The sequence below is a fragment of the Chlorocebus sabaeus genome, chromosome 6, assembly GCF_047675955.1.
Source record: "Chlorocebus sabaeus isolate Y175 chromosome 6, mChlSab1.0.hap1, whole genome shotgun sequence".
In the NCBI taxonomy this organism is placed as follows: Eukaryota; Metazoa; Chordata; class Mammalia; order Primates; family Cercopithecidae; genus Chlorocebus; species Chlorocebus sabaeus.
In genome coordinates, this window is record NC_132909.1 from 18,532,315 (window position 1) to 18,558,951 (window position 26,637).

The window sequence follows — 26,637 nt, forward strand, 5'->3', positions numbered from 1 at the left end:
CTTCGTGCCCTAGATCCTGCACCTCCCCACTCCAAAGTGGGCATCCGGGAACTCTAAGCCAGGGAAGCAGTTAACTTATCTGTGCCAACATTTGAGGGAGCCTTGGGCCCCTGCATGTCGTTTTCAGATCCGGACTCATCACGGGGAGCCCTCACCTCTGCCTCAAGTCTCCCGTGGAAGGTGAGATGGTGGTCCTGGAGGCAGTCCTCACCTCTGCCTCCCTGGCTCCTCCAACAGCTGCCTTCTCCCGGGTTCCAGCCTCTCAGTGTGTTGGAGAGGTAGGGGTGCGGGGGGAGGGGGGAGCTGAACCTTCAATCGGAATAAAAGCAACCCTCCCCTTCCCCCAGCTCTTTTCTCTGCGCTAGGGTTCCGAGGAGAAGGGGAGGAGCTCGCCAGCGGCCTCCAGGTGCAGATGGCCAGCCCCCCCCCCACCCCCTTGTCTGAAAGCCCCAGCCCAGCCTGTGCCATCTGTTGCCGGGAACCTCCTTCTCGCCTTCCCCACCCCCCCACGTGCTGACCACCTGCTCTAAGGGCTGTAGCAGCTGAGGCCTCCCCCACACACAGTGCCTCTTGGCTGGAGGCTCCCTCCCCTCGCTCCCGGCAACCTCGCCTTTACTAATGGGCTCTAATGTCCCTGCCAGCTGCTTTGCCAAACCCACAGGATTGGCGTAGGGCGCGGCGGGGGCGCCACAGCGGCCAGAACCGCGCCCTGGTCCCAGCCCGGCGCCCCCGTTCCCAAAGCCGAACCGATGGCGCACCAGGACGCCTTGGTCTGTTCACACCCCCTCCCCTTGCTTGCAAAAAGTGCCTCGTCACCGCTTCTGCCCGCCCCCGCCGGGCTGGGGAACCATGGGGTTAGCGGGAAGATTTGGGGGTGTGGGGCGGCAAGGCGCCTCCAGAAGCAACTCTTTCGGACGCGGAGCTGGAGGGGATCTGAGGTCAGGGGTCACGGAGGGGAAGGGAGTCCAGGCCAGGATGGACTGGGGGAACGACTCGGCGATGTTCATTGGCATGCTGAGCCCGGGACTGGCCAATGGGCGTGGCGGGGCGGTGGCCGCGCCGGGGAAGGCGGGGTGGTGTCTGCGTGGGGGCGGGGTCTGCAGGCCAAGGGGCGGGGCAGGGCCGGCAAGGCGCCGGGGCGGGGCGGGGCCTTTCTGCATATACGGCAGGCGGCGGGCCAATGGGCGGGGCCGGGGCGGGGAGCCGAGGCCGAGGGACGCTCCCCCGCCCCCGGAACGGAATCCTCCCGGGAGCCGAGCAGGCTCGCGCGCGTGCATCCCGCACCATCCCCCGGCCCCGGGCCCTGGCCCGCGTCAGACCGAGCTGCCGCCGCCGCCACCGCAGCAGCAGCAGCAGCAGCAGCAGTCGGGGAGCCGGGCCCAGCCAGGGCCGCGGGAGGCGGGGGCGCCCGGGCCCTGGATGTCCCGCAGCGCGGCGGCCAGCGTGAGAAGGGCGGGAGAGGGGGGCTCGGGTCGGGGGCGGCGCCGCTGCTGATGTGGCGGAGGGTGGGAGGCGGCCGCGGCGCCCGGATGGAGAGAGGGTGCCAAGGCTGGAGAGGGTGGTCCTGGGTGGGGGTCCAGGAACAGGCCCAACAAGCCAAAGCCCAGGAGACCAGGGTCTTGGGCACAGACCCCTGGGCCATCTCTTGCCAAGGCCCTGGAAATAGGGATCCTGGACACAGACCCCCCACAAAATCAAGGACAGGGGTACAGAGATTCTAGGTACAACTCCTAGAACTAGATGGGGATGGAGATGGGGTCGGGGATACAGCCCCCGTATCAAACCAAGGCCTCCAGGAGGTGATTCCAGACACAATCCCTACCTCTCCCTGCCTAAGGGGGTCTCAGCACAACTACTCCCTAGGCACGGTCTCAAGGATGGGGTCACTGCGTACAGCTTTCCCACCACGCCAGGGCATGGGGGGACTCCAAGCACAGCCTGCCCCCAGGCCTCAGAGGCACCCTGGGCACAGCATCCCCCCAATCCTTGGGCGGTGTCCCAGGCACAGCCCCTTCTCAAAACAAGGTCCCGTGCCTGGGACTCCACCCCACCCCAGCCTGAATAAAATAAGGACAATTTCAGGCAACCCCCAATCCCTCCACCCCCTGGCTTGGTCAAGGGTCCCAGGGCACAGAACCCCTGGGCCACCCCCTTTGTCCCCAGGGCTGCCCAGCTGTCCAAGAGTGGCCCCACCCGCAGACAATGCACCGCCTCCCCCTCCGGGACCTGGCCCCTCAGGCTCCAGCATACAGGCTGGGCTGGGGGCGGCTCCCCAGGGACCGGGTGCAGCCCTGTCTGTCTGCAGCGTCTGCGGTGACGGTGACGGCGGCTTTGTGTGTGGTACCTGGGGGGAAGGGGGGAAGCAAGCAATGGGGAGGTGGCTAGGAGTGTGCCCTGTGTTTGTGTGGCTGTGGCTGTGTATGTGTGTGTGTGCACGCGTACGCTGCGGCTGGTGACTGAGGAATCCTGTGTGTGTGCTTGTGGTGGTGTCTATGATTGTGTCTGTGTGTGACCCTAGTATTTGACTGTGTATGTGTGTGTGACAGCTGCTTACTATGCAGAATCCTGTACTTTTTAGTCTGACTGTGTTTGGAGGTGTGCATGGTTGTGACTGTGGTTGTCTGTGATTATGTCTTTTGTGACCCTGTGTTTGTATGCCTCGGTAACTATAACTGGGTATGTGACAGTATGTGTTGAGTCTGGGGGTGGGCATGCGTGTGACTGACAGGATGTGGGTGGAGTTGTGACTGTGTGTGTGAGTGGAGTTGTCTATGGCTCCATGTGCATGTGTGACCCTCCCAGTGACTGACAATGTTTATAGTTGTGTCTCTACCTGATTTTATATACATGAGTGACACACACCTGTCTGTGCAACTCTGCCTGTGTGACTGCCATTGTATCTGAAGTCACATTGTGTCTATGTGCCTGGGGTTGTGTGACAGTATTGTGTATGACAGTGGTTGCGTATGCAGAACCATGTCTGAGTGTGTGACTGGGGTTGTATTAATATAAATGACTGTATCTGGCTGTGTGTGTGATAATGAGTGATTATATGTATTTCTAGCCTTGTATGTGTGATTTGGGTTATGTATTTGACTGTCTGAAACCCTGGCTATTTAAAAGGATTATTTGTGTGTGACTAAAGCTATGGATGTGTCTCCGTATTGGTGCCAGGAAATTATGTTTGTAGGGGTGTTTATGTGACTGTGGCTTCCATATTACTGTGTATGACCTGCATGTCTGTGACCCTGGGTGACTATAGATGTTTGTGTCTATGTCATCACCTGTGAGAGTTTGGGGTCTGTAGTTGTGTGCCTGTTTTTGTCTCCGTATGTATGTGCTGGACTACCTGTGTTTGAATGTATGATTTGGTGATGAGATTGGCCCCTGACTGTGCACATGGCTCCATCAGGACCTGTGTCTTCTGTGGAAACCCAACTATAAATGCCACGTCCTGGTCACTGCATTTCTGTGCCTATGCTGGACTGTGTACTTGTGACGTGGAAAACTAAAACTGTGTGCTTTTGTCTCTATGTGTGAGACATGTGTATAGGTGGGGCTTATGACTTTGTGCACCTGTCCACACGGGGCTGTGATTCTGTGTGGCCACATACTTGTCTGTGTGACTTGTGTGCCTGCATGAAAAAAGGCTATATGTTTCACTGTGTTGGAGTGACATGGTACAGCTGTGTATGGGACACTGGGTGACGGGATTATGACCATGATAGGTGGCTGGGTCACGTGGACATTGATGCTGTGGCCATGCCTACAGGACCACCATGGCTGTGTCTTGAGGGTGGCCATTCTTGGGGATAGTTGTTTGTGGGTGGTTGCGTGCTGTGGCCATCAGTACCTCCGTGTGTGGTTGTGTATAGAGGACTGTCCCTATGAGTATGGCTGTCACAGTAGACTGTGTGACTGATGCTGTGACCAGATGTGAGCACCTATGACTGGGTATGTGTGATTATGTGACAGTGTGTGACCAAAAACAGAGTGTTGGTGTGACTGGTCTGGTTGAGGCTGCATGTCCACGTGCAGCTGTGCCTGCATGTGGTCTCCGTGGGACCAAATGTGTGCCTGTCCGTGTGCATCTGTGACCAGATGTCAGTGTGCAGCAGCGGAGATACATGTGACAAGTGTGTATAGCTGCAATTGTGTGTGCGGGACTGGGTCACCAAATGGGTGAACTCTGGGTGTGATTCTATCTGGGTGGGCCTGTGACATCAGTATCTTGGACGGGTGCCTGAGGAAACATAGCTGTCACTGGGTGTGGCTGTGCATGTGCGGCTCTAGTGGGTGTGTCTGGGCCCCGTTATTTGTATATGGCTGAGAATGTGGATGGAAGTGACCAGATTTCAGTGGGTGGTGTGAGCAGGTGTCTGTGGTGGGGACTAAGTGGGCTGGGACGTGCTACACGTATGTGGACAGATGTCTGTAGTAAAGACTATGTGTGTCTGAACATGAATATGTGGCCAGATGTTTACGGTAGCAGCTTTCTGGGGTTGTGACTGTTTCTGTGTATCTGCGATCTAAGGTATGTAGCTGTGATTCCATCTCTGTGTAACCAAGTATATAGGGCTATTGCCGGATGCTAGGGACACCTGTAGATACGTGGATACATACAGCTGGCTGCATACGTGTATAGCCCTGGACATGCATCTAGAGGGCAAGGCCACTCTCATAGCATTCCCTTGGGCAGTGAGGCTCTCCTGAGGCCAGCACATCCCCAACATATGCCCCCCAAACATACCTACTTCTTCCTGGGCCCTTGGAACCAGGTGGCTGATCTCCCTGGTAACAGTTGCTAGGACAACTAGGACTGTCATCAGGGAGCCCAAGTTGGAGGGGGCTGACTGAAGTCCCAAGTTGGGGTGAGGTATCAGACTGAGCCCCACCCCAGACAAACTTCTCACCTTGTCCTCCCCTACTCGGGCAGGGCGGACCCCGGAGGCCTGAGCGGCACCTGCCCCCAGCCCCGTGTGGGGCCCCGGGGCCCCCAGAAACCTGCAGGACGGAGCCAGGTGAGTGACCAGCCTGGGACATGGCAGGGCTGAATGGGTATGTGGTCTTGCCTAGCATGACCAGAGGAGCTGTCCCTGCGGTCACATGGGCTTAATCACATTCATGAGTGGACCCCCTCAGGCATCTTCCTCAGCGACTGCCAGAGTCCCACTCATGCACAGAGCCACACCCTGACACCCTTACAGCCTCAAGTGCAGGGCCACACTCAGCCACTCACCTCTGTAGACATACAGTTAGACACACACACACACAAACACAGATCTCTTTCAGATCACACACACTTGCTAATGCAGTGACACTCGAACACGTGCTTAAGTAGATGTTCATCACACTAATACACACACAAACATATATACACATACATAGACACACAGACACATTCCCAGACAACACCCAGATTCACAGGTGACCACAGACGCTCGCTGGATACAGACTCAGATACATACTCTCAAGAGACACACTGTTGGCTGGGCGCGGTGGCTCAACGCCTGTAATCCCAGCACTTTGGGAGGCTGAGGTGGGCAGATCACCTGAGGTTGGGAGTTCGAGACCAGCCGGACCAACATGGAGAAACTCCGTCTCTATTAAAAATACAAAATTATCCAGGGGTGGTGGCGCATGCCTGTAATCCCAGCTACTCGGGAGGCTGAGGCAGGAGAATCGCTTGAACGCGGGAGGCAGAGGTTGCTGTGACCCAAGATCGCGCCATTGCACTCCAGCCTCCATTCGCAACAAGAGCAAAACTCCGTCTCAAAAAAAAAAAAAAAAAGACCTACTCTTGCACAGTCTGACAACACACACAGACCCACATTTCTACAGATGACAGTCACACTTTCACAGACAGCACCCGCGGGCCCAGGCTCTCACAGGGAGCTACGGTTGTGCACAAACACGCACAAACACAGTCTCACAAAGAGCACCCAGCACTCTCTCAGGCAACAGTCGCACCCTTACAAATAACCCTCATGAACACACTCTCCCTAAAGACAACCTCATGTTCTCACACACCCTAACGGATGCACCACTGCACACAGATACAACCTCTGCGCAATACCCATGCACCCGCACTCTAAGACCACAGCCACAGCCACAGCCACACAGGCTCGCCGCCAACAGCTGCACTCTTGGACACAGACAGTCTCGTGGGTCCCTCAGACGCACTCTCAGAGGCAATATCATCACAGACTCACAGACAATAGCCACACCTTCACACGGAGACATAGCTACATGGATAACAGCCATGGGCACACCCTTTGAAAGACGACAGCCTCATGCTCAAACACAGACACACCCTCCCTCACAGGCAACAGGCACTGAGCCACAAGTTCTCATAGACAACAACGGCACTCTCGGATATAGACGGCAGACACACACAAGCACTCTCAGACGTCTATCGATGCCCTTCAGCAACAACCTTCAGGGACTCAGACCCGCAGACAACAACCACACTTTTGGATGCATCCCTCACAGACAGCACTCACAGATGCACACTATCATACACCATTCTCAGACATGCGTTCTTCCAAACAGCCTTCAGAAACACTCACAGACGTTACTTGCATGCTCAGATACAGATGCCCTCACAGACAGCTTTCCAGAACATACCATTGCACACTTGCTTACACACACTCGTCCCCCTCTGCTGTTGGTGCTCCCAGTCCTGGGACTGTCAGGATGGCTGATCAGTGAAGACTGTCCTAGTGGCTGCCACCTCCACGCCCACTCCACACACCCACAGCGCTGCCTCTGACAGTCGTGGGTGCAAGGCCCCAGAAGCCTTGCCTGGGGACTAGACACAGTTGTCACAGAATGGCTGCGTCTCAGAGTTCCAGAGTTCCAGAGGCAAGCCACCATCCCCCACACCCCATGCACCTGACTCCCGCACCTCTGACCCATGCAGTTCCCAACTCCTCTGCTGTCCTCTGATCACCCCACTGCCTGACTCTCATACCCCTAAAACCCCTGTGTGGCCCGTGACCCCTATGCCCTCCAACCCCCATGCCCTCCAACCGCCATGCCCTCCTATGTCTGACTTCCCACCCCTTGGATGCTCACGGCCTGGGAGTGAGGAAGCATCCACCACACGGACAAGAAGCCCTCCAACGCCCTGAAACCTGTGCCCCATGCCCCCACCCCAGACCTCCCACCCCTTAGCCCCGTGGTTCTGAATCCACAGTGCCCAGTGCTCGCACTCCCCTGGCTTCTGTTGGCTCCTTTCCTCATGCTTCTTGAGCACTGGTCCCTCCCCGTTGAGCTCCATACCTTCTGACCCCCGCCCTTGATTCACATCACTGTCCTGTGTCACCAGACGGGGCGGGCACCATGAACAAGTTACGGCAGAGCCTGCGGCGGAGGAAGCCAGCCTACGTGCCTGAGGCGTCGCGCCCGCACCAGTGGCAGGCGGACGAGGACGCAGTGCGGAAGGGCACATGCAGCTTCCCGGTCAGGGTGAGTGGGCGAGGCGCGGCGGGGCGGGGACGGGGGTGCTGTGCTGTGCGCATGCACGGCCTGACTGGGACACGCGCTCAAGTCATTTGAAGTTGGTATTAAAAAGCGTGAGGCCGGCCGGGCGCCGTGGCTTATGCCTGTAATCCCAGCACTTTGGGAGGCTGAGGCAGGTAGATCACCTGAGGTGAGGAGTTCGAGACCAGCCTGACCAATATGGTGAAACCCCATCTCTACTAAGAATACAAAACTTAGCTGGGCATGGTGCCATCTTGCCATCTCTACTAAAAATACAAAAATTAGCTGGGCGTGATGCAGGGCGCCTGTAGCTACTAGGGAGGCTGAGACAGGAGAATCGCTTGAACCCGGGAGGCAGAGGTTGCAGTGAGCCGAGGTAGCACCACTGCACTCCAGCCTGGGCGACAGAGCAGACTCTGTCTAGAAAAAAAAAAAAAAAAAGCGTGAAGCGTGGTGGCGGCTCACACCTGTAATTCCAGGACACTGGGAGGCTGTGGTGGGAGGATTGCTTGAGCCAAGGAGTTCAAGACCAGCCTGAGCAAACACAGAGAGACCCTGTCTCTACAAAAAATAGTCAGGCACAGTGGCACGCACCAGTAGTCCCAGCTATTCGCAAGGCTGAGGTAGGAGGCTCACTTGAGTCCAGGAAGGTCGAGGCTACAGTGAGCCTTAATTGTGCCGTTGCACTCCAGCCTAGGCAACAGAGTGATACCCAATCTTGAAAACAACCAACCAACCAAAACACATTTTCTTGTACCAGCAAACTATCACCTGGAAACTATGATGTCATGTGTAGCATTTGCAAAGCGCTCTACCGTTAAGGGCATTCTGGTTTAGCCATACCCTATACCTTTACATTCCTATGAGAGGGAGAGCAGGAATCATGGCATGGACTGTGGAGCTCAGCCCCTTCCTGGCTGAGTGATGACTGACCATGGTCACAGCCCCTCCACTACCTTATGTTCCCTTCCCCCGGAAGCAGACTCTGAGTGTGAGGGCTTCATTTGGGAGGTGCAGGAAATGGAGTTGGGAGTGAGGAAAGTAAGGCAGTCAGTAAAGGGTGTGTTATTAAAACTGCAGCTGTGTGCAACTGAGCTTTCCCCTGGGAAACTCGAGGCAACAGTCATCCCACCTGCAGGTGAGGGAGTTGGGGCTCAGGTACCCTAACTCCCGTCAATCATTGTGGGGACTGGCCCAGGCTCTTTCTAGCTGCTTTAGGGTGGGCAGAGCAGCTTTGCATGGCCTGGGGCCAGTCCTCATGCACAGAGATGCAAATAGTGGCTCTCGGGAGGACCATGGTGCCAGGTTAGGGCCCAGGGATATAGCTAGACCTGAATCACTACTGTATGCTGTGCTTCCGTTTCCCCATCTGCATGTCTAGACTAGGAATGGGGTCTCCACCTTGTAGAGTTGAGATGCAGAATAAATGATTGCATACGCGTCATGCATGTGTTTAGAATATTGTCTGCTGCATGGCAGATGCTCAGTGGGCACTGAGAATGAGTGATTACTGTGCTGTTTCATATCCCTCCATTCCCTCCAACCCAAGTACCTGGGCCACGTGGAGGTGGAGGAGTCCCGGGGAATGCACGTGTGTGAAGACGCGGTGAAGAAGCTGAAGGCGGTGAGTGAGGGGGCTGGCACAAGGGAGGGGGCAAGGTCAGACAGGGAGAGGCACCCTGACCCGGCTCCTTTGTCCCCTTGCCTCCCCCTAGATGGGCCGAAAGTCCGTGAAGTCTGTCCTGTGGGTGTCAGCCGATGGGCTCCGAGTGGTGGATGACAAAACCAAGGTAGGAGGCCTGTGGGGGTGGACGCCAGGGGGCCTGTCTGCTCACCCTGCTGGAATCAGAGCGGAGGATGCCTTCCCACCTCCTCTGCAAATCCCTCCCTCAGGGACCTTCTAGATGATGCCGTGTGCTCCCTCAGTCATCATAACTCAGGAATAAATGCTGTGATTATTTGGGAACTGGCATAGGCTGTGGGTGAGAGAGACTGGAGCAGCTGCCTCAACTCCGATCCCAGTTTAGGGCCCCTGGGCATGAGATTTAACCTCTCTGGGTCTCAGTTGTGTCATCTAAAAAATGGGGATTATAGGCTGGGAGCAGTGGCTCATGCCTGTAATCCCAGTATTTTGGGAGTCCAAGGAGGGAGGATCATCTGAGGTCAGGAGTTTAAGACCAGCCTGGCAATATGGTGAAACCTCATCTCTACTAAAAATACAAAAATTAACCAGATGTGGTGGTGCACGCCTGTAATCCCAGCTACTTGGGAGGCTGAGGCAGGAGAATCGCTTGCACCCGAAAGGTGGAGGTTGCAGTGAGCTGAGATCATGCCATTTTACTCCAGCCTGGGCAACAACAGCGAAACTCCGTCTCAAAAGAAAAAGGGGGGGGGGGGGGTGGGATTATCATAGACCCTACCATTAAGTGAGAAAGCATATGCAAGTTGTTTGAAATGGTGCCTGGCTGGGAGGGCCCCTTGAAGCCAGGAGTTCAAGATCAGCCTGTGAAAAGGAGCAAGGTTCCATCTATACAAAATAATTTTAAAAAATTTTTTTAATGCAGGCTGGGCACGGTGGCTTATACCTATAATCCCAGCACTTTGGGAGGCCGAGGAGGGTGGATCACCTGAGGTCAGGAGTTCGAGACTAGCCTGACCAAGATGGTGAAACCCCACCTCTACTAAAAATACAAAAATTAGCCGGATGTGGTGATGCGTGCCTGTAATCCCAGCTACTTGGGAGGCTGAGACAGGAGAATCGCTTGAACCCAGGAGGCAGAGGTTTCAGTAAGCCAAGATCATACCACTGCACTCTAGCCTGGGTGACAGAGCAAGACTTCTTCTGGGAAGAAAAAAATTATTTAAATAGGGTCTGGTACATCGCACATAACTGCTCAGATCAATGAATGTTAGCCGTTAAGTGTTTGTTGTCACCCTGCCCAGCCAGAAGGAAGCACTATGAGGCCACGATCTAGGTATCTGTTTGCTCACCTTGAATCCCCTGCCCCCAGCCCAGAGACTGCCCTAGGAGGTGCCCAGGACGTGCTGAGAGTTGGGTTAATGACAGAACAAGACCACCACCTTTGCAAGGCAGTTTCCTCAGCCCAAAATACTGTTCCTTGACTTTTTTTCCTAGTTAATACCTGCTTCAGGAAGCCCTGTCTGACTAACCCCAAGCCGGCTTCTGCCATGCTGGCCCTGACCCCTTTGCCTGTGCCTCCCCGGTCCTGGACCTGACCCCTCTGCCTGGGCCTCCTTCATCACATCCTGCCTATACTCTGGGCTGCCCATCTTGTGATGGGTCTGATCTTCCCTGTGACCTGGGAGCCCTCTGCAGGCAGGGCACAGGGTGTCTCAGTGACTGCTGGGTCCCTACCCTGTTCAGGACGGGATTTCAGCAGACACGGAGAGAGTGTTGAGTGAATACTCGAAAGACAGTTCACAGTCTTCTCCTGGCCTCCCCGGCCCCTCCTAGGATCTTCTAGTCGACCAGACCATCGAAAAGGTCTCCTTTTGTGCTCCTGACCGCAACCTGGACAAGGCTTTCTCCTATATCTGCCGTGATGGGACCACCCGCCGCTGGATCTGCCACTGTTTTCTGGCACTCAAGGACTCCGTGAGTATTGCCACAGCTGGCCGACTCTTCCCGCCCATGCCCTGGCATCCCAGCCCCACCCTGACAAGCTTCCTCCATTCAGGCACGTCACTCACCTCTGTGTGCCCAGTTTCCTCATCTGGAGAAGAGGGTATACTCAGTTCTCAATTGAGAGTATTCACGTGAGGGCCGGGTGCAGTGGCTCATACCTGTAATCCCAGCACTTTGGGATGCTGGGGCGGGTGGATTGCCTGAGCTCAGGCATTCAAGACCACCCTGGACAACATGGTAAAACCCCATCTCCACTGAAATACAAAAAATTAGCCAGGTGTGGTGGTGCACACCTGTAGTCCTAGCTACTCAGGAGGCTGAGGCAGGAGAATCACTTGAGCCCAGGAGGTGGAGGTTGCAGGGAGCCAGAATTGCACCACTGCACTCCAGCTTGGGTGACAGAGTGAGACTCCATCTCAAAAAAAAAAAAAAAAAAAGGAGTATTAGCTGGGTGCAGTGGCTCACACCTGTAATCCCAGCACTTTGAGATTACAAAGTGCTGGGATTACAGGTGTGAGCCACCCCACCCGGCAATATTTTTAATTTAATTAATTAATTTAATGAGACAAGGTCTCTCTCTGTCACCCAGGCTGGCGTGCAGTGGTGCAGTCTCACCTCACTGCAACCTGGGTTCAAGCGATTCTCCCACCTCAGCTTCCTGAGTAGCTGGGATTACAGGCACATGCCACCATGCCTGGCTAATTTTCTGTATTTTTTGTAGAGACAGGGTTTCACCATGTTGCCCAGGCTTGTCTGGAACTCCTGGACTCAAGTGAGCCACTCACCTTGGCCTCCCAAAGTGCTTGGATTACAGGCATGAGCCGCTTGGATCAGTAGTTCATTCCTTTTTTTTTTTTTTTTTTGAGACAGAGCGAGACTGGAGTACAGTGGCACGATCTTGGCTCACTGAAACCTCCATCTCCCGGGTTCAAGCAATTCTCTTGCCTCAGCCTCCATAGTAGCTGGGATTACAGGTGCGTGCCACCACGCCCGGCTAATTTTTGTATTTTTAGTAGAGACGGGGTTTCACCATGTTGGCCAGGCTGGTCTCAAACTCCTGGCCTCAAGTGATTCGCCTGCCTCAGCCTCCTAAAGTGCTGGGATTACAGGTGTGAGCCACTGTGCTTGGACCATCTGATACTTTTTGTATGTCAAATTTGTAGGCATCAGACTACTTCCCGCTCCATATTTCGGCATGCACACCATTAAGTAGAATTTGTATTTGTTTCCAGATTTTTTTTTTTTCCTTCAAAGCGAAAGATATAATTGTCTTAGTTCAGGCTGCTGTAACCAAATGGTGTAGACTGTGTGGCTTAAATGACAAACATTTGTTTCTTGCACTTCTAGAGGCTGGATGCCTGAGGTCAGGGTGTCAAATGGCTCATTTCTTGGTGAGGGCTCTTTTCCTGGTTTGCAGACGGATGCCTGCTTTCTGTATCTTCACCTGGCAAGGTGGAGGGGAGATCTCATGTCTTTTTCTCCTTTTTAAGGGCATTAATCCTAGCCGGACACAGTGGCTTACACCTGTAATCCCAACACTTTGGGAGGCGCAGGTGGGCAGATCACTTGAGGTCAGGAGTTCGGGTCCAGCCTCACCAACATCGTGAAATCCCATCTCTACTAAAAACACAAAACTTAGCCGGGCGTGGTGGTGCATGCCTATAATCCCAGCTACTGGGAGGCTGAGGCAGGGGAATCGCTTGAAGCTGGGAGGTGGAGGTTGCAGTGAGCTGAGGTTGTACCGCTGCACCCCAGCATGAGCGTCAGAGTGAGACCCTGTCCCAGAAAAAAAATAAATAAGGGCATTAATTCCATCACCTCGTGATCTAACATAACTCTCATTGTCTCCCAAAGGCCTACCCCCAAATACCAGCACATTGTGAATGAGGGCTTCAGTGTTTGAATTGGGAGAGAAACACACATTTAGTCCGTAGCAATGCACAAGCCTTCAGTGTACAGTCAACGAATTTTGACAACTGCATACACCCATGTAACCAAACCCCTATCAATATCTAGAACATTGCCACCACCCAATCATCCCTTCATACCCTTTCCAGTCATTCCCCACCCCACAGGAAACTACCACTATTCTGACTTTCTTTTTTTGAGACAGAATCTCGCTCTGTCACCCAAGCTGGAGTGCAGTGGTGCAATCATAGCTCCCTGCAGCCTTGACCTCCTGGGCTCAAGGGAACCTCCCGCCTCAGCCTCCCAAAATGCTAGCATTACAGGCGAGAGCCACCACTCCTGGCCTGTTCTGACTTTTTTCACCATAGATTAGTTTTGCCTCTTCTGGAATTTCCGGTAAGTGGAGCCACACAACAGGCTTATTGGTTTCTGGCTTCTCTCACTTGGAGCTGTCATTTCCAGCCCTTCCTCGTGGTGCAGATGAGCGCTGAGACCCAGAGAAGTGCAGGGACTCATCCAGCATGATCCAGTATCTAGCGGCTATAACCCAGTGCCCCTGGCCCCTGTCCACACTGCCCAGCACCTCTAACGCCTGCCCATCCTCTCCCCACAGGGCGAGAGGCTGAGCCACGCTGTGGGCTGTGCTTTTGCCGCCTGCCTGGAGCGAAAACAGCGACGGGAGAAGGAATGCGGGGTCACGGCCGCCTTCGATGCCAGCCGCACCAGCTTCGCCCGCGAGGGCTCCTTCCGCCTGTCTGGGGGTGGGCGGCCTGCTGAGCGAGAGGCCCCGGACAAGAAGAAAGGTGGGTGTTGCCCCGAGCACCAGCAGGGCACAGAGTGGGCACAGGGTACCCAAGATCGGGGGGCGGGGGGCTTCAGAGGTACAGGGACTCAACAGTTTACAAAGCAGGGGATGCTTCAGGCCAGGCGCCATGGCTCACGCCTGTAATCCCAGCACTTTGAGAGGCCAAGGTGGGCAGATCACTTGAGGTCAGAAGTTTGAGACCAGCCTGGGCAATATGGTGAAACCTCGTCTCTACTAAAAATACAAAAATTAACCAGGCATGGTGGCCTACACCTGTAATCCTAGCTACTCGGGAGGCTGAGGCAGGAGAATTGCTGGAACCCTGGAGGTGGAGGTTGAAGTGAGCCAAGATCACGCCACTGCATTCCGGTCTGGGCAATAGAGTAAGACTCTGTCTCTTTTTGTGACAGAGTCTCGCTCTGTCACCCAGGCTGGAGTGCAAGGGTGCGATCCCGGCTCACTGCAATCTCCACCTCCCGGGTTCCAGCAATTCTCCTGCCTCAGCCTCCCGAGTAGCTAGGATTACAGGCATGGCTAATTTTTGTATTTTTGTTAGAGACGGGGTTTCCCCATGTTGACCAGGCTGGTCTCGAACTCTTGACCTCAGGTGATCCACCTGCCTCGGCCTCCCAAAGTGCTGGGATTACAGGCATGAGCCATGGCGCCTGGCCTTCTCAGGACTTTTCTTTTCTTTTTTTTTTTTTTTTGAGACGGAGTCTCGCTCTGTCGCCCAGGCTGGAGTGCAGTGGCCGGATTTCAGCTTACTGCAAGCTCTGCCTTCCGGGTTTACGCCATTCTCCTGCCTCAGCCTCCCGAGTAGCTGGGACTACAGGCACCCGCCACCTCGCCCGGCTAGTTTTTTGTATATTTTTAGTAGAGATGGGGTTTCACCGGGTTAGCCAGGATGGTCTCAATCTCCTGACTTCGTGATCCGCCCGTCTCGGCCTCCCAAAGTGCTGAGATTACAGCTTGAGCCACCACACCTGGCCAAGGACTTTTCAACCTGTGTATCAAGACCTGTGAAGCCAATTTGCTGTACTGTAGCTGACATTTTTTGTTTTGTTTTGTTTTCTGAGTTGAGGTCTAATTCTGTTGCCCAGGCTGGAGTGCAGTGGCGTGATCACAGCTCCCTGCAGCCTCAAACTGCTGGGCTCAGGTAATTCTCCTGCCTCAGCCTCCAGGTAGCTGGGAATATGGGCACGCACCACAGCATCTGACTAGTTTTATTTTTAGTTTTTGTAGAACTGGGATCTTGCTGTGTTTCCCAGGCTGGTCTCAAACTCCTGGCCTCAAATGATCCTCCCACCTCAGCCTCCCAAAGCACTGGTGTTATAGGTGTGGACAACTGGGCCCAGCCCATGTGGCTGGCATTTTAAAAAATGAAATCAACCTGGGCAACATAGGGAAACCCTGTCTCTACAAATAATTAAAAAATTAGCCAGGCATGGTGGTGCAGCCTATGGTCCCAGCTATCAGGAGGCTGAGGCAGGAGGATCACCTGGGCCCAGGAGGTAGAGGCTGCAGACAGCTGCGATTGTGCCACCACACTCAAACCTGGGTGACAGACAGAGTGAGACCCTGTCTCAAAAAAAAAAATGAGGCCGGGTGCGGTGGCTCAAGCCTGTAATCCCAGCACTTTGGGAGGCTGAGACGGGTGGATCACGAGGTCAGGAGATCGAGACTATCCTAACATGGGCTAACATGGTGAAACCCCGTCTCCACTAAAAAATACAGAAAACTAGCCGGGCGAGGTGGCGGGTGCCTGTAGTCCCAGCTACTCGGGAGGCTGAGGCAGGAGAATGGCATAAACCCGGGAGGCGGAGCTTGCAGTGAACTGAGATCCGGCCACTGCACTCCAGCCTGGGTGAGAGAGTGAGACTCTGTCTCAAAAAAAAAAAAAAAAAATGAATTTAAAAACAATGACGTAGAGAATCATAGAAAGTATCAGAGTATATTGAATGGCATAAGGGTTAAATATAATTTAATGATACTTTTATTTGAGTGTGAGAGAGAATGTGTGTGTGTGTGTGTGTGTGTGTGCACGTGTGCATGTAAGAGGCTACCATATAAAAGATATCTCTTACTCTGGATTGCCATCAAGAAAGTTGGAAACATACTTGGTAAAACTAACTTTCTAGGTAAATGGTTACTTTGTAAGTTCTAAAACTGTGTGTGTGTGTGTATGTGTGTGTATGTGTGTGTGTGTTTAAATTATAATTGTATGTATGTCCTGAGTCACCATATCAATTAATTAATTAATTTATTTATTTTTTACTGTGAATTCTACTTTACGTTTTTTGGGAAAACACTACTTAGAATTTACAAAGAATTTACCATTGGAAACTGATCCTGATTAAGGGAGACTAATGAGATTTGACAGGTATTAATAGATGCAAGATGTGATCCTGAATTGGATCCTGGATTGTAAGGGGAAAAAAAAGAACATCTTTTTTTTGAGACAGAGTCTCTCTCTGTTACCCAGGCTGGAGCGCAGTGTCGCCATCTCAGCTCACTGCAACCTCCGCCTCCTGGTTTCAAGCAATTCGTGTGCCTCAGCCTCCTGAGTAGCTGGGCTTACAGGTGCCCACCACCACACCCAGCTAAGTTTGTTTGTTTTTTTTTTCTTTTTTGGAGACAGAGTCTCGCTCTGTTGCCCAGGCTGGAGTGCAATGGTGCGATCTCGGCTCACTGCAACCTCTGCCTCCCGGGTTCAAGCAATTCTCCTGCCTCAGCCTCTGGAGTAGCTGTAATCCCAGGCATGTGCCACTACACCCAACTAATCTTTTTTTGTATTTTTAGTAGAGATGGTATTTCACCATGTTGGCAAGGGTGGTCTTGAACTCCTGGCCTCAAGTGATCCTCCCACCTCGGCCTGTCAAAGTGCTGGGATTATAGGTGTGAGCCACTGTGTCCAGGCATGCTTTTGTTGGATTCCAAAACATTTAACATTCACCACCTAAACTGACCCTCTCGGAGGCTTGGGAAGTAGCATGAGATGTTTATCCCAGGTTTCTAGTTGGCAAACTGGAGCCCAGAGAGGGGAGGGGACTTCCTGAGGTCACACAGTGAGTGGGGGCAGAGGTGGTTTCCTGGTTCCAACCTGTCCTGGGCTGTTTCCACTGCCCTGGGCCAGACCTGCATGGGTGCCCCATTGTGTCACGATGGGAAAAGCAGCACTGGGCGACATCCTTCTGGGAGGGTCTCTCTGGGCCTGAGTTTAATCTCCATGGTATTCAGGCCGCAGCTCGGGGAGGCCCTGGTAGGAGGGTAGGTGTGTGTTCGTAGTTTGGCAGGGGTGAGGGGAGCCCTGCCCTTGAAGAGCCTGCCTCTCCTGCTGAGTAGGGAGGTCAGGCTTCCTCCCAGAGGACAGAGAACAGTCTCAGAGTGGAGGCAGCCAGGCTGAGAGACCAGAACAATCTGGTAAGCTTCTCAGAGGATGAAGCATCCAAGCCATGTCTAGAATGACTGGAGGAAAGGAGGAGCTCCTTGAGGTGGGAAGAAGGCTGGGAGGTGGGAGACAGAGGGGAACAGACAATGACAGAGAAAGACATGATACGGAGAGAGGCCAGAGGGAGACAGGGCGGGCAGTCATTTGGAGCATGGGCTCCAGAGTCAGCCTGTCCTTTCCTAGCAGTGTCATTTGGAGCATATCACACTGGGCCTTTGCTGGGTCTCAGTTTCCACATCTGTAAAATGAGGATCGTATCAACCCCATGCGTAGTCGTGTGGATTGAATGAGTTAATACTTGCAAAGCATCTGGAACAATGCCTCATACGTTATTCCGGCACCAAATAAATATTTGTTAAATGATCGGAGAGGGAGATAGAGGGTCTCTGAGGGAAGAACGGTGAGAGCAGCAGGGCAAGACAGAAAGGGGCAGGAAGCTGGCGAGACAGAGAGGGTGAGCCTGGGGGACGGTTTTCCAAGGGCCTCCTGGAGAAGGGGATCTTGACTTGGGTGGGAGTGAGGGATATCTCAAGGCTTTGACTAGCTTGTCTTAAGGGCAGGACTCACTGACAAGGAAGGCAGCCTTAGAGAATGACCCGGAGAACCAGGTGGGAGAGGCCTTGAATGCCATGGTGAGATACCTAACCATCCATCTCCCCCATGTCTCCAGCAGAGGCAGCAGCTGCCCCCACTGTGGCTCCTGGCCCTGCCCAGCCTGGGCACGTGTCCCCAACACCAGCCACCACATCCCCTGGTGAGAAGGGTGAGGCAGGCACCCCCGTGGCTGCAGGCACCACTGCGGCCGCCATCCCCCGGCGCCATGCCCCCCTGGAGCAGTTGGTTCGTCAGGGCTCCTTCCGTGGGTTCCCAGCACTCAGCCAGAAGAACTCACCTTTCAAACGGCAGCTGAGCCTACGGCTGAATGAGCTGCCATCCACGCTGCAGCGCCGCACTGACTTCCAGGTGAAGGGCACAGGTGAGCCCTGGGCCCAGTGGGAAAGGGCACTGGAATCAATTGGCACTATCTGATGTGGGCAAGGGATAGAGGCGAGATGGTTCACACTGTGATTGATTTGCACTGTCTGCCATGGGCAAAGGAGAGAGAGGTGGAACGTGTCATGATCGATTAGCAGTGGGCAAGGGAGAGGAAGGAGACAGCACAAATCAGGATTGATAAACCATGTCTGCTCTGAGTAAGGGATAGCAGAAAGGCATCACAAGTTATGATCAATTAGCAATGTCTGGTGTGGTTAAGGAAAGGGAGAAAGATGACGCACGTCATGATTAGTTAGCAAAGTCCGCTATGGACAAAGAAGTCGGGCATGGATAAGGAAGTTTGCCATGGGCCAGGGAAAGAAGAGAAGCAACATTGTTGGCCTGTTTTTGCTCAGAAGTAGACTGAAGCACTGTAAGTTAATGCGTGCTCTCTCCCTCCAAGCATTTGCCTATGAAATCTGGCTAGGTGAAGGATACAGGTATTCCTCAGGCTCTAAGGAAAGGAGGATTGCGATGGATTAGCAATGCCTGCCTAGGGCAGAGAGCATCAAGGGATGGCAAAAAAGACATCACAAATCATGATCAATTAGCAATGTCTGCTGTGGTTAAGGAAAACAAGAAGGATGGTACACATCATGATTGGTTAGCAATCATGATCTCCTTACAGTGTGTGTCATGGGCAAGGGAGAAGAGAGAGTAGCAAGAGTGTTATGTTTTTACCCAAAGGGGAGACTCCCAGAATTTGGTCAGTAGAAACATGACATGCAGGGCACCAGTGAGCTCAGAGATCCCAGGGGTCAGGGGCATAGTGATGGATCAGGGATATTTGTTGTGGGCACAGAGTTGAGCAGAGGCAGTACCCATCACGAAAAGGAGCAGCACATCATAATTGATTGGCATTGTCTGCCATGACTGGTGATAGGAGAGAGGAGATATAAAGGTCCTGTTTTACTTGGAGGGAAGATGGAGTTACAAGGATCTGTTTCTTCTAGCACTTGGCCAGGGGAGCCATGAAGTCTGGACAGGTGATGGGTAAGGTGAGCAAAGAGCTTCATGGAGTAAAAAATCGTGTTTGATTACTAATGTCTGCCGTGGGCCAGGGAAAGGAGATAGGTGGTATATGTCATGATCTAAAAGTGATGTCTAGCCAGGTGCAGTGGCTCATGCTTGTAGTCCCAGCACTTTGGGAGGCCAAGGCAGGCAGATCACTTGAGCCCAAGAGGGGTTCAAGGATCCCTTGAGGCAGATCACTTGGCTAAACCCTGTCTCTACAAAAAAATACAAAAACTAGTCTAGTGTGGTGGCGCATGCCTGTAGTCTCAGCTACTCAGGAGGATGAGAAAGGAGAATTGCTTGAGCCCAGCAGATTGAGGCTGCAGTGAGCTCAGATTGCACCACTTCACTCCAGCCTGGGCAACAGAGTGAGATCCTGTCTCAAAAATAAAAAAAAAAATAAAATAAATAAGAACAATGTCTGCCATGGGAAAGGAAGAAGATAGAAGTGGCATGCTACTGAGTTTTGCCTGAGGGAGGCAGGCAGAAGGGCTGTCTTCCCCACCAGCAGCCAGTGAAGCCATGTGGTCTGGCCCACTCTCTTGTTCCTGGATGCCAAATCTGCATCGCCTACCCGTTATGGCCTTGGGGATTGGTGTGGGAGGGTGTTGAGCTGTATCCAGGAGGCTGGGCTGCTCCAAAAGGTAACCGGTGAGCAGGTGCCCACCCTTGTTGAGAGTGACGCACACTCACTCCATGCCTGCAGCACTCCTGGGCCATCACACACCCTCACATTTGCTGTCCTTACGCAGCCTGACATCAGGCACACTCCCCAGGCTGTCACACGCGCTCCTGAGAGGTGGCAGGAGCTCCAGGCTTTATTTAGAAGCCTCATACTCCTGTGGCCAGCTGCACGCTCACTTGGATGTGACTTGCCACACAGAAATTTCACATACATAGACATCGTACCCTCACACACGTCACACATGCTCAGAAGTCACAAACTCAGAGTCAGGTATACTCTTAAGTCACGCACACTCCAAAATCACAGAGTCAGAAGTCACACATGGCCAGACGTGGTGACTCACACCTGTAATCCCAACACTTTGGGAGGCCAAGGAGGGAGGATCACTTGAGCTTAGGAGTTTGAGACCAGCCTGGGCAGCACAGCAAGATCTCATCTCTACAAAAAAATTTTAAAAATTAATCTTTGCCGGGCACGGTGGCTCAAGCCTGTAATCCCAGCACTTTGGGAGGCCGAGGTGGGCGGATCACAAGGTCAGGAGATCAAGACCATCCTGGCTAACATGGTGAAACCCCGTCTCTACTAAAAAAATACAAAAAACTAGCCAGGCGAGGTGGCGGGCACCTGTAGTCCCAGCTACTTGGGAGGCTGAGGCAGGAGAATGGCGTGAACCCGGGAGGCGGAGCTTGCAGTGAGCTGAGATCCAGCCACTGCACTCCAGCCTGGGCGAAAGAGCAAGACTCTGTCTCAAAAAAAAAAAAAAAAAATTAATCTTTATTGTTAACCAGGTGCAGTGGCATGCACCTGTAGTCACAGCTACTCAGGAAGATTGCTTGAGCCTGGGAGGCAGAGGTTGCAGTGAGCCAAGATTGTGCCACTACACTCCAGCCTAGGCAACAGAATGAGACCCTGTGTCAAAAATAAGTAAATATTTTTAAAAAAGAAACACCCTCAGATTTACACACCTTCACAGATCACACACCCAGATTTATGCAAACTCCAAAGCTACATGTGCAGATTCATGCACGCCTGCAAACACACTCGTACATCACACGGCAGATGCACTCACACCTGGGGGTCACGCATCAGGACGCCACACACCTGGACTCCAGTCACACTCAGATGCCACAACCTCAGAAGCTTCATGCCTGTTTGGATGAACATGCACAATCATTGTTGACATTGGCTGTCCCACCGGGGCGCCCCCGCCGCACACCTGCAGACTCCTCCGGCCAGTTCTGATGTTCACTAGAGCATCTACATGGGCCCTTGGAGATAGCCATTGGCTAAAACGTCACAGACGTGTGTCACACACCACACATGGCAGTCCTTAATTGTTTATTTGGATGGTACCTTTGCTCATCCCAAGCCCTCGCAGGGCCGCCATGCCTGCTCAGTGTCTCCTGCCTTGCTGGCACAGGCGCATCTCTGCTCTCATGATGTTGGCCATAGGTCAGGCTGGGTGGGGTGGACAGGGCCCCACCTCTCTGCCCAAAGCTGGACAAATGATCCCCAGCCAGTGAGCGGCCATGCCACAATCCGTTCAGACTGGGCCCATGTCCTTGCCATGCATGCACGTGGTTGGGCATATTTTTAAACTAATATATGTTGCTAAATGTTTTAGACATCTCTACTGGTTTGTGGCCACACACAAATCTTGAGGTCCTTGGTTTGGGGTCCCTATTACTGTCAACCATCAAATGTCACACACTAAGTTGATCATTCTGCCACTCAGATGTGACACACACATGTGCGCAGTTATTTGGCGGTCATGGCCACTTAGTTACTACAGCAGGAAAGGATACAGGTCACAAGAGAGGGCCACCAAGGGCGTGGGGTAAAGGGCGGGGCTGCGGCAGGGCCTGGGCCTGTTTGCTGACCTCCGTCCTGCCCTGCTTCCCAGTGCCTGAGATGGAGCCTCCTGGCGCCAGCGACAGTGACAGCATCAACGCTCTGTGCACACAGATCAGTTCATCTTTTGCCAGTGCTGGAGCGCCAGCACCAGGGCCACCACCTGCCACAACAGGTAAAGCCAGGCTTTCTACTGGGCAGACACCCTGCATGTCCTTCCTGTACCCCCTCCTCTATCCAGGGCTACCCAGACACTCCAGGGGTCTTGGGATCCTACAGGCTTAGAATCATGGATCACCTCAGAGCCAGGGGATCATCCTAGAACCATGGATCATCTTAGAGCCATGGGATTACCTGAGAATCATGTGATTATTTTAGAACCATGGACCATCTTAGAGCCAGGGGATCATCCTAGATCCATGAATCATCTTAGAGTCATGGGATTACCTCAGAATCATGCAATCACCTTGGAACCAGAGATCATCTTAGAGCCAGGGGATCAGCCTAGAACCAGAACCATGGGATTATCTGAGAATCATGTGATCATCTTAGAGCCATGGATCATCTTAGAGCCAGGGGATTATCCTAGATCCGTGGTTCATTTTAGAGCCATGGGATTACCTGAGAATCACACAATCACTTTAGAACCATGGATCATCTTAGAGTCAGGGGATTATCCTAGATCCATGGATCATCTTAGAGCCATGGGATTACCTCAGAATCATGCGATCACCTTAGACCCAGGGATCATCTTAGAGCCAGGGGATCAGCCTAGAACCCTGGGATTATCTGAGAATCATGTGATCATCTTAGAGTCATGGATCATCTTAGAGCTGGGGGATTATCCTAGATCTGTGGATCATCTTAGAGCCATGGGATTACCTGAGAATCATGCAATCACCTTAGACCCAGGGATCATCTTAGAGCCAGGGGATTATCCTAGAATCATGGATCATCTTAGAGCCAAAGGATTATCCTAGAACCATGGATTATCTTAGAGCCATGGGATTGTCTGAGAATCATGTGATCATCTTAGAGCCATGGATCATCTCAGAGCCCTTGATCATTTTAGAGCCATGGAATCCCCGTAGAACCATGGGATCCCCTTAGAACCAAGGGATCATCCTAGAACTATGGATCATCTTAGAGCCATAGGATCACCTTAGAAACACAGATCATCTTAGAGCCAGAGGATCGTCCTAGAACCATGGATCATCTTAGAGCCATGGGATTACCTGAGAATCAAGTGATCACCTTAGAACCATGATTTATCTTAGAGATACGGGATCATCTTAGAGCCATGGGGTCATCTCAGAGGCATGGGCTCATCCTAGAATCTTGGGATCACCTTAGAGCCCAGAGATGGTTTTGGAACCATGGAATCCTTGAGAACCGTGTATCATCTTAGAGCCATGGGCTTATCCTAGAACCACAGGAGCACCTTAGAATCTCAAATGCTGTAAATGTAGAACTCGAGAATCTTAGAAAGCCCCACCCTAAACTGTCGGACCTTACTATGTTAGGATAATATTATACATGTGGAGAAAGATCCATGCAATCTTAGAACCTTAACTCCTAAAACAATACATTCTGAAAGTATTAGAGAATCAAGGGTGATATTCAGAATAGTGAATACCAGCTGGGTGTGGTGGCTCATGCCTGTAATCCTAGTACTTTGGGTGGCCGAGGTGGGGGGATCACTTGAGATAGGAGTTTGAGTCCAGCCTGGGCAACATGTTGAAACCTCGCCTCTACTAAACATACAAAAAATCAGCTGGGTGTGATAGTGCGCGCCTGTAATCCCAGCTACTCAGGAGGCTGAGGCACGAGAATTGCTTGAACCTGGGAGGCAGAGGTTGCAGTGAGCCGAGATAGGGCCACTGCATCCCAGCCTGGGCAACAGAGTGAAACTCTCTCAAAACAGACAAACAAAACAAAATAGTGAATCCCAGGTTTGGCACTGACCAGTCAGGGCAGTGGAGCTAGGAGGATGTCAGTCCTACTTAGACTTTCCCATCATAGGACCTTAGAAGCTCAGAATTGTATGTTCTTAGCACTCCAGAGCCATTATGTGGTCCAGAATGGTGAAGTCACTTGCCTAAAGTCAGCAAGCTAGGGAGGTGCAGAGCTGGGATTCAGAGGCAGGCGGTCTGGCTCCAGAGTCTGTGCTCTGATCCCCACACCATGCCAGTTCCCAGCCTGAGGTTCTTCTGCTGAAGCCCTTGCCCCCTCACCTGTCCCTCTCCTCTCTCCAGGGACTTCTGCCTGGGGTGAGCCCTCCGTGCCCCCTGCAGCTGCCTTCCAGCCCGGGCACAAGCGGACACCTTCAGAGGCTGAGCGATGGCTGGAGGAGGTGTCACAGGTGGCCAAGGCCCAGCAGCAGCAGCAACAGCAGCAGCAGCAGCAGCAGCAGCAGCAGCAGACAGCGTCTGTGGCCCCGGTGCCCACCATGCCTCCTGCCCTGCAGCCTTTCCCTGCCCCTGTGGGGCCCTTTGACGCGGCATCTGCCCAAGTGGCCGTGTTCCTGCCACCCCCGCACATACAGCCCCCTTTTGTGCCCACCTACCCGGGCTTGGGCTACCCACCGATGCCCCGGGTGCCTGTGGTGGGCATCACACCCTCACAGATGGTGGCCAACGCCTTCTGCTCAGCCGCCCAGCTCCAGCCTCAGCCCGCCACCCTGCTTGGGAAAGCTGGGGCCTTCCCACCCCCTGCCATACCCAGTGCCCCTGGGAGCCAGGCCCGCCCTCGCCCCAATGGGGCCCCCTGGCCCCCGGAGCCAGCGCCTGCCCCAGCTCCAGAGTTGGACCCCTTTGAGGCCCAGTGGGCGGCATTAGAAGGCAAACCCACTGTAGAGAAACCCTCCAACCCCTTTTCTGGTGACCTGCAGAAGACATTCGAGATTGAACTGTAGCCCGAGCCGCCCCGCCCACTCCATCATCTCCAGGCGCCCCACGCCTGGGGGTGGAGGCACAACCTCTCCCCTAACCCTGCTCTCTGGGGCTGCGCCCCTCAGCACCCTCTCAACACCCCCCTCTCTCAACCACCCCAACAACCACTACGGAACCAACATTGTGACACCCAGGTTGGAACAGGATGGAATTCAGGGATGGACCCAGCCTGGCTAAGGGAACCATTTCACTGCCGGACTTAGGCTGGCAATGCCCCCTTCCCCCACCCCAGACACAGGGGTTGGCCACAATCCCACTGAATGCCCTTGGTTCACGCTCCATTTCCCAGTTTCTGTTGACCTCCCACCTTCCAGTGTTGGACAGGATGGGGGGGGACACTTGCTTAGGGGCTTTCCTGGGCCCTACACCAGTGCCCACCCCAAATCTGGTCGTCTCCTCCCCCCATACACAGCACAAGCTAAGGGCTGCCCTCTGCCCACACGCTGCGTTCACTGCCAATGCTGTACTCACCCCCATCGCCCTCCAACTCTGGAGCCCATGTGTTCCTTGGGCCAAGGTCTCATGGGGGCTGGGGCCAAGTTGGGGGCCCTGGAGGCGGGGAGGGGGGAGGAGGAGAAGATGCGCAGTTACCTCATGTCTGTGCCCGCTGGGGAGGGGTCCGGGAAGAAGGGGAAGGGGTGCCTGGCGGGTACTTTTCTATCTTTTATTTCCAGATTTTTTTTGTATCTAAACTTGAAGATTTGTATTATACAAGGACAGCCAATAAAGGAAGAATATAATGGTGCCCCTCGGGAAACGAGGGTGTGTGTAGGGCGCTGGTGAGGCCCCAGAACCTTTTCTCCTGAGTCATGGACTGAAACGGAGTCAGAAGCGTGTCCCTGAGTGAGAACCTCCGAGTCATCGCGTGGTACCACTGACTCAGCACCTGCCAGGCAGGTATTCAAGGAGCCAAAATTAATCACCCCATTTATGTTCCTTACAGGTTTAGAACCAAGGAATAAAAAACATTATAAACCGCTGGCCGGGCGCAGCAGCTCACGCCTGTAATCCCAGCACTTTGGGAGGCCGAGGCAGGCAGATCACTTGAGGTCAGGAGTTCAAGACCAGCCTGGCCAACACGGAGAAACCCCATCTCTACCAAAAATACAAAACTTAGCCAGGCATGGTGGCAGACACCTGTAATTCCAGCTACTCAGGAGGCTGAGGCACAAGAATCGCTTGAACCCGAGCAGCAGAGGTTGCAGTGACCTGAGGTCGTACCACTGCACTCCTGCCTGGGCAACAGAGCAAGACTGTCTCAAAAACAACAAACTACTTCGAATTAGTTCAATATTACTATTTTAATGAGTCGGGTTGGTAATAGTATATCTTTGCCCATGCTGGCAGATTCTTGTTTTGTCAGCATTTTCCGTAACTGGCCAAAGTGTCACCTGACGTGGCAGGGTTTTGCAGTCTTGCTATTGTTTCTTGAGTCCTTTAATCTACAAGATGTATTTTTAAAGTTATATATAAATTTTGTTTCGTTATAGCTCTTTAAAATGAGATTATTGATTATGTGCAATCCAATATTCTGTTCCCACTGGATAGATGGGGAAGTTGAGTCAGTGGCTCATGGTGATACATTTGATTCGTGTGGGCCAAAGTCAAAGGCAGTCGTGAAACCATCAGGTTGAGTCCGGCATGGTGGCTGTCACCTGTAAGCCCATCACTTCGGGAGACCAAGGTGGGAGGATCGCTTGAGCCCAGGAGTTCAAGGCCAGCCTGGGCAACTAATGAGACCCTGTCTCTACAAAGTAATTTTAAAATTAGGTGGGCGTGGTGGCACATGCCTGTAGTCCCAGCTACTTG

General features: G+C 53.2%; 1 protein-coding gene across 2 annotated transcripts; it reads left to right on the forward strand.

The window, feature by feature from the left end:
• The first annotated feature begins 75 nt into the window (after nucleotides 1-75).
• Nucleotides 76-25,809, forward strand: NUMBL (NUMB like endocytic adaptor protein). Of its 2 annotated transcripts, none has more exons than XM_037991719.2 (10): nucleotides 76-180; nucleotides 4,937-5,021; nucleotides 7,331-7,470; nucleotides 9,035-9,109; nucleotides 9,201-9,275; nucleotides 10,961-11,101; nucleotides 13,653-13,842; nucleotides 17,963-18,268; nucleotides 21,930-22,052; nucleotides 24,133-25,809. In XM_037991719.2, the coding sequence occupies exons 1-10, from the start codon at nucleotides 115-117 to the stop codon at nucleotides 24,789-24,791; spliced, it is 1,860 nt and encodes a 619-aa protein (XP_037847647.2). In that variant the 5' UTR covers nucleotides 76-114; the 3' UTR covers nucleotides 24,792-25,809. The 2 variants fall into 2 exon arrangements, with proteins under 2 accessions (XP_037847647.2, XP_037847648.2); XM_037991720.2 differs by lacking the exon at nucleotides 76-180 and adding an exon at nucleotides 1,150-1,443.
• Nucleotides 25,810-26,637: the final 828 nt, after the last annotated feature.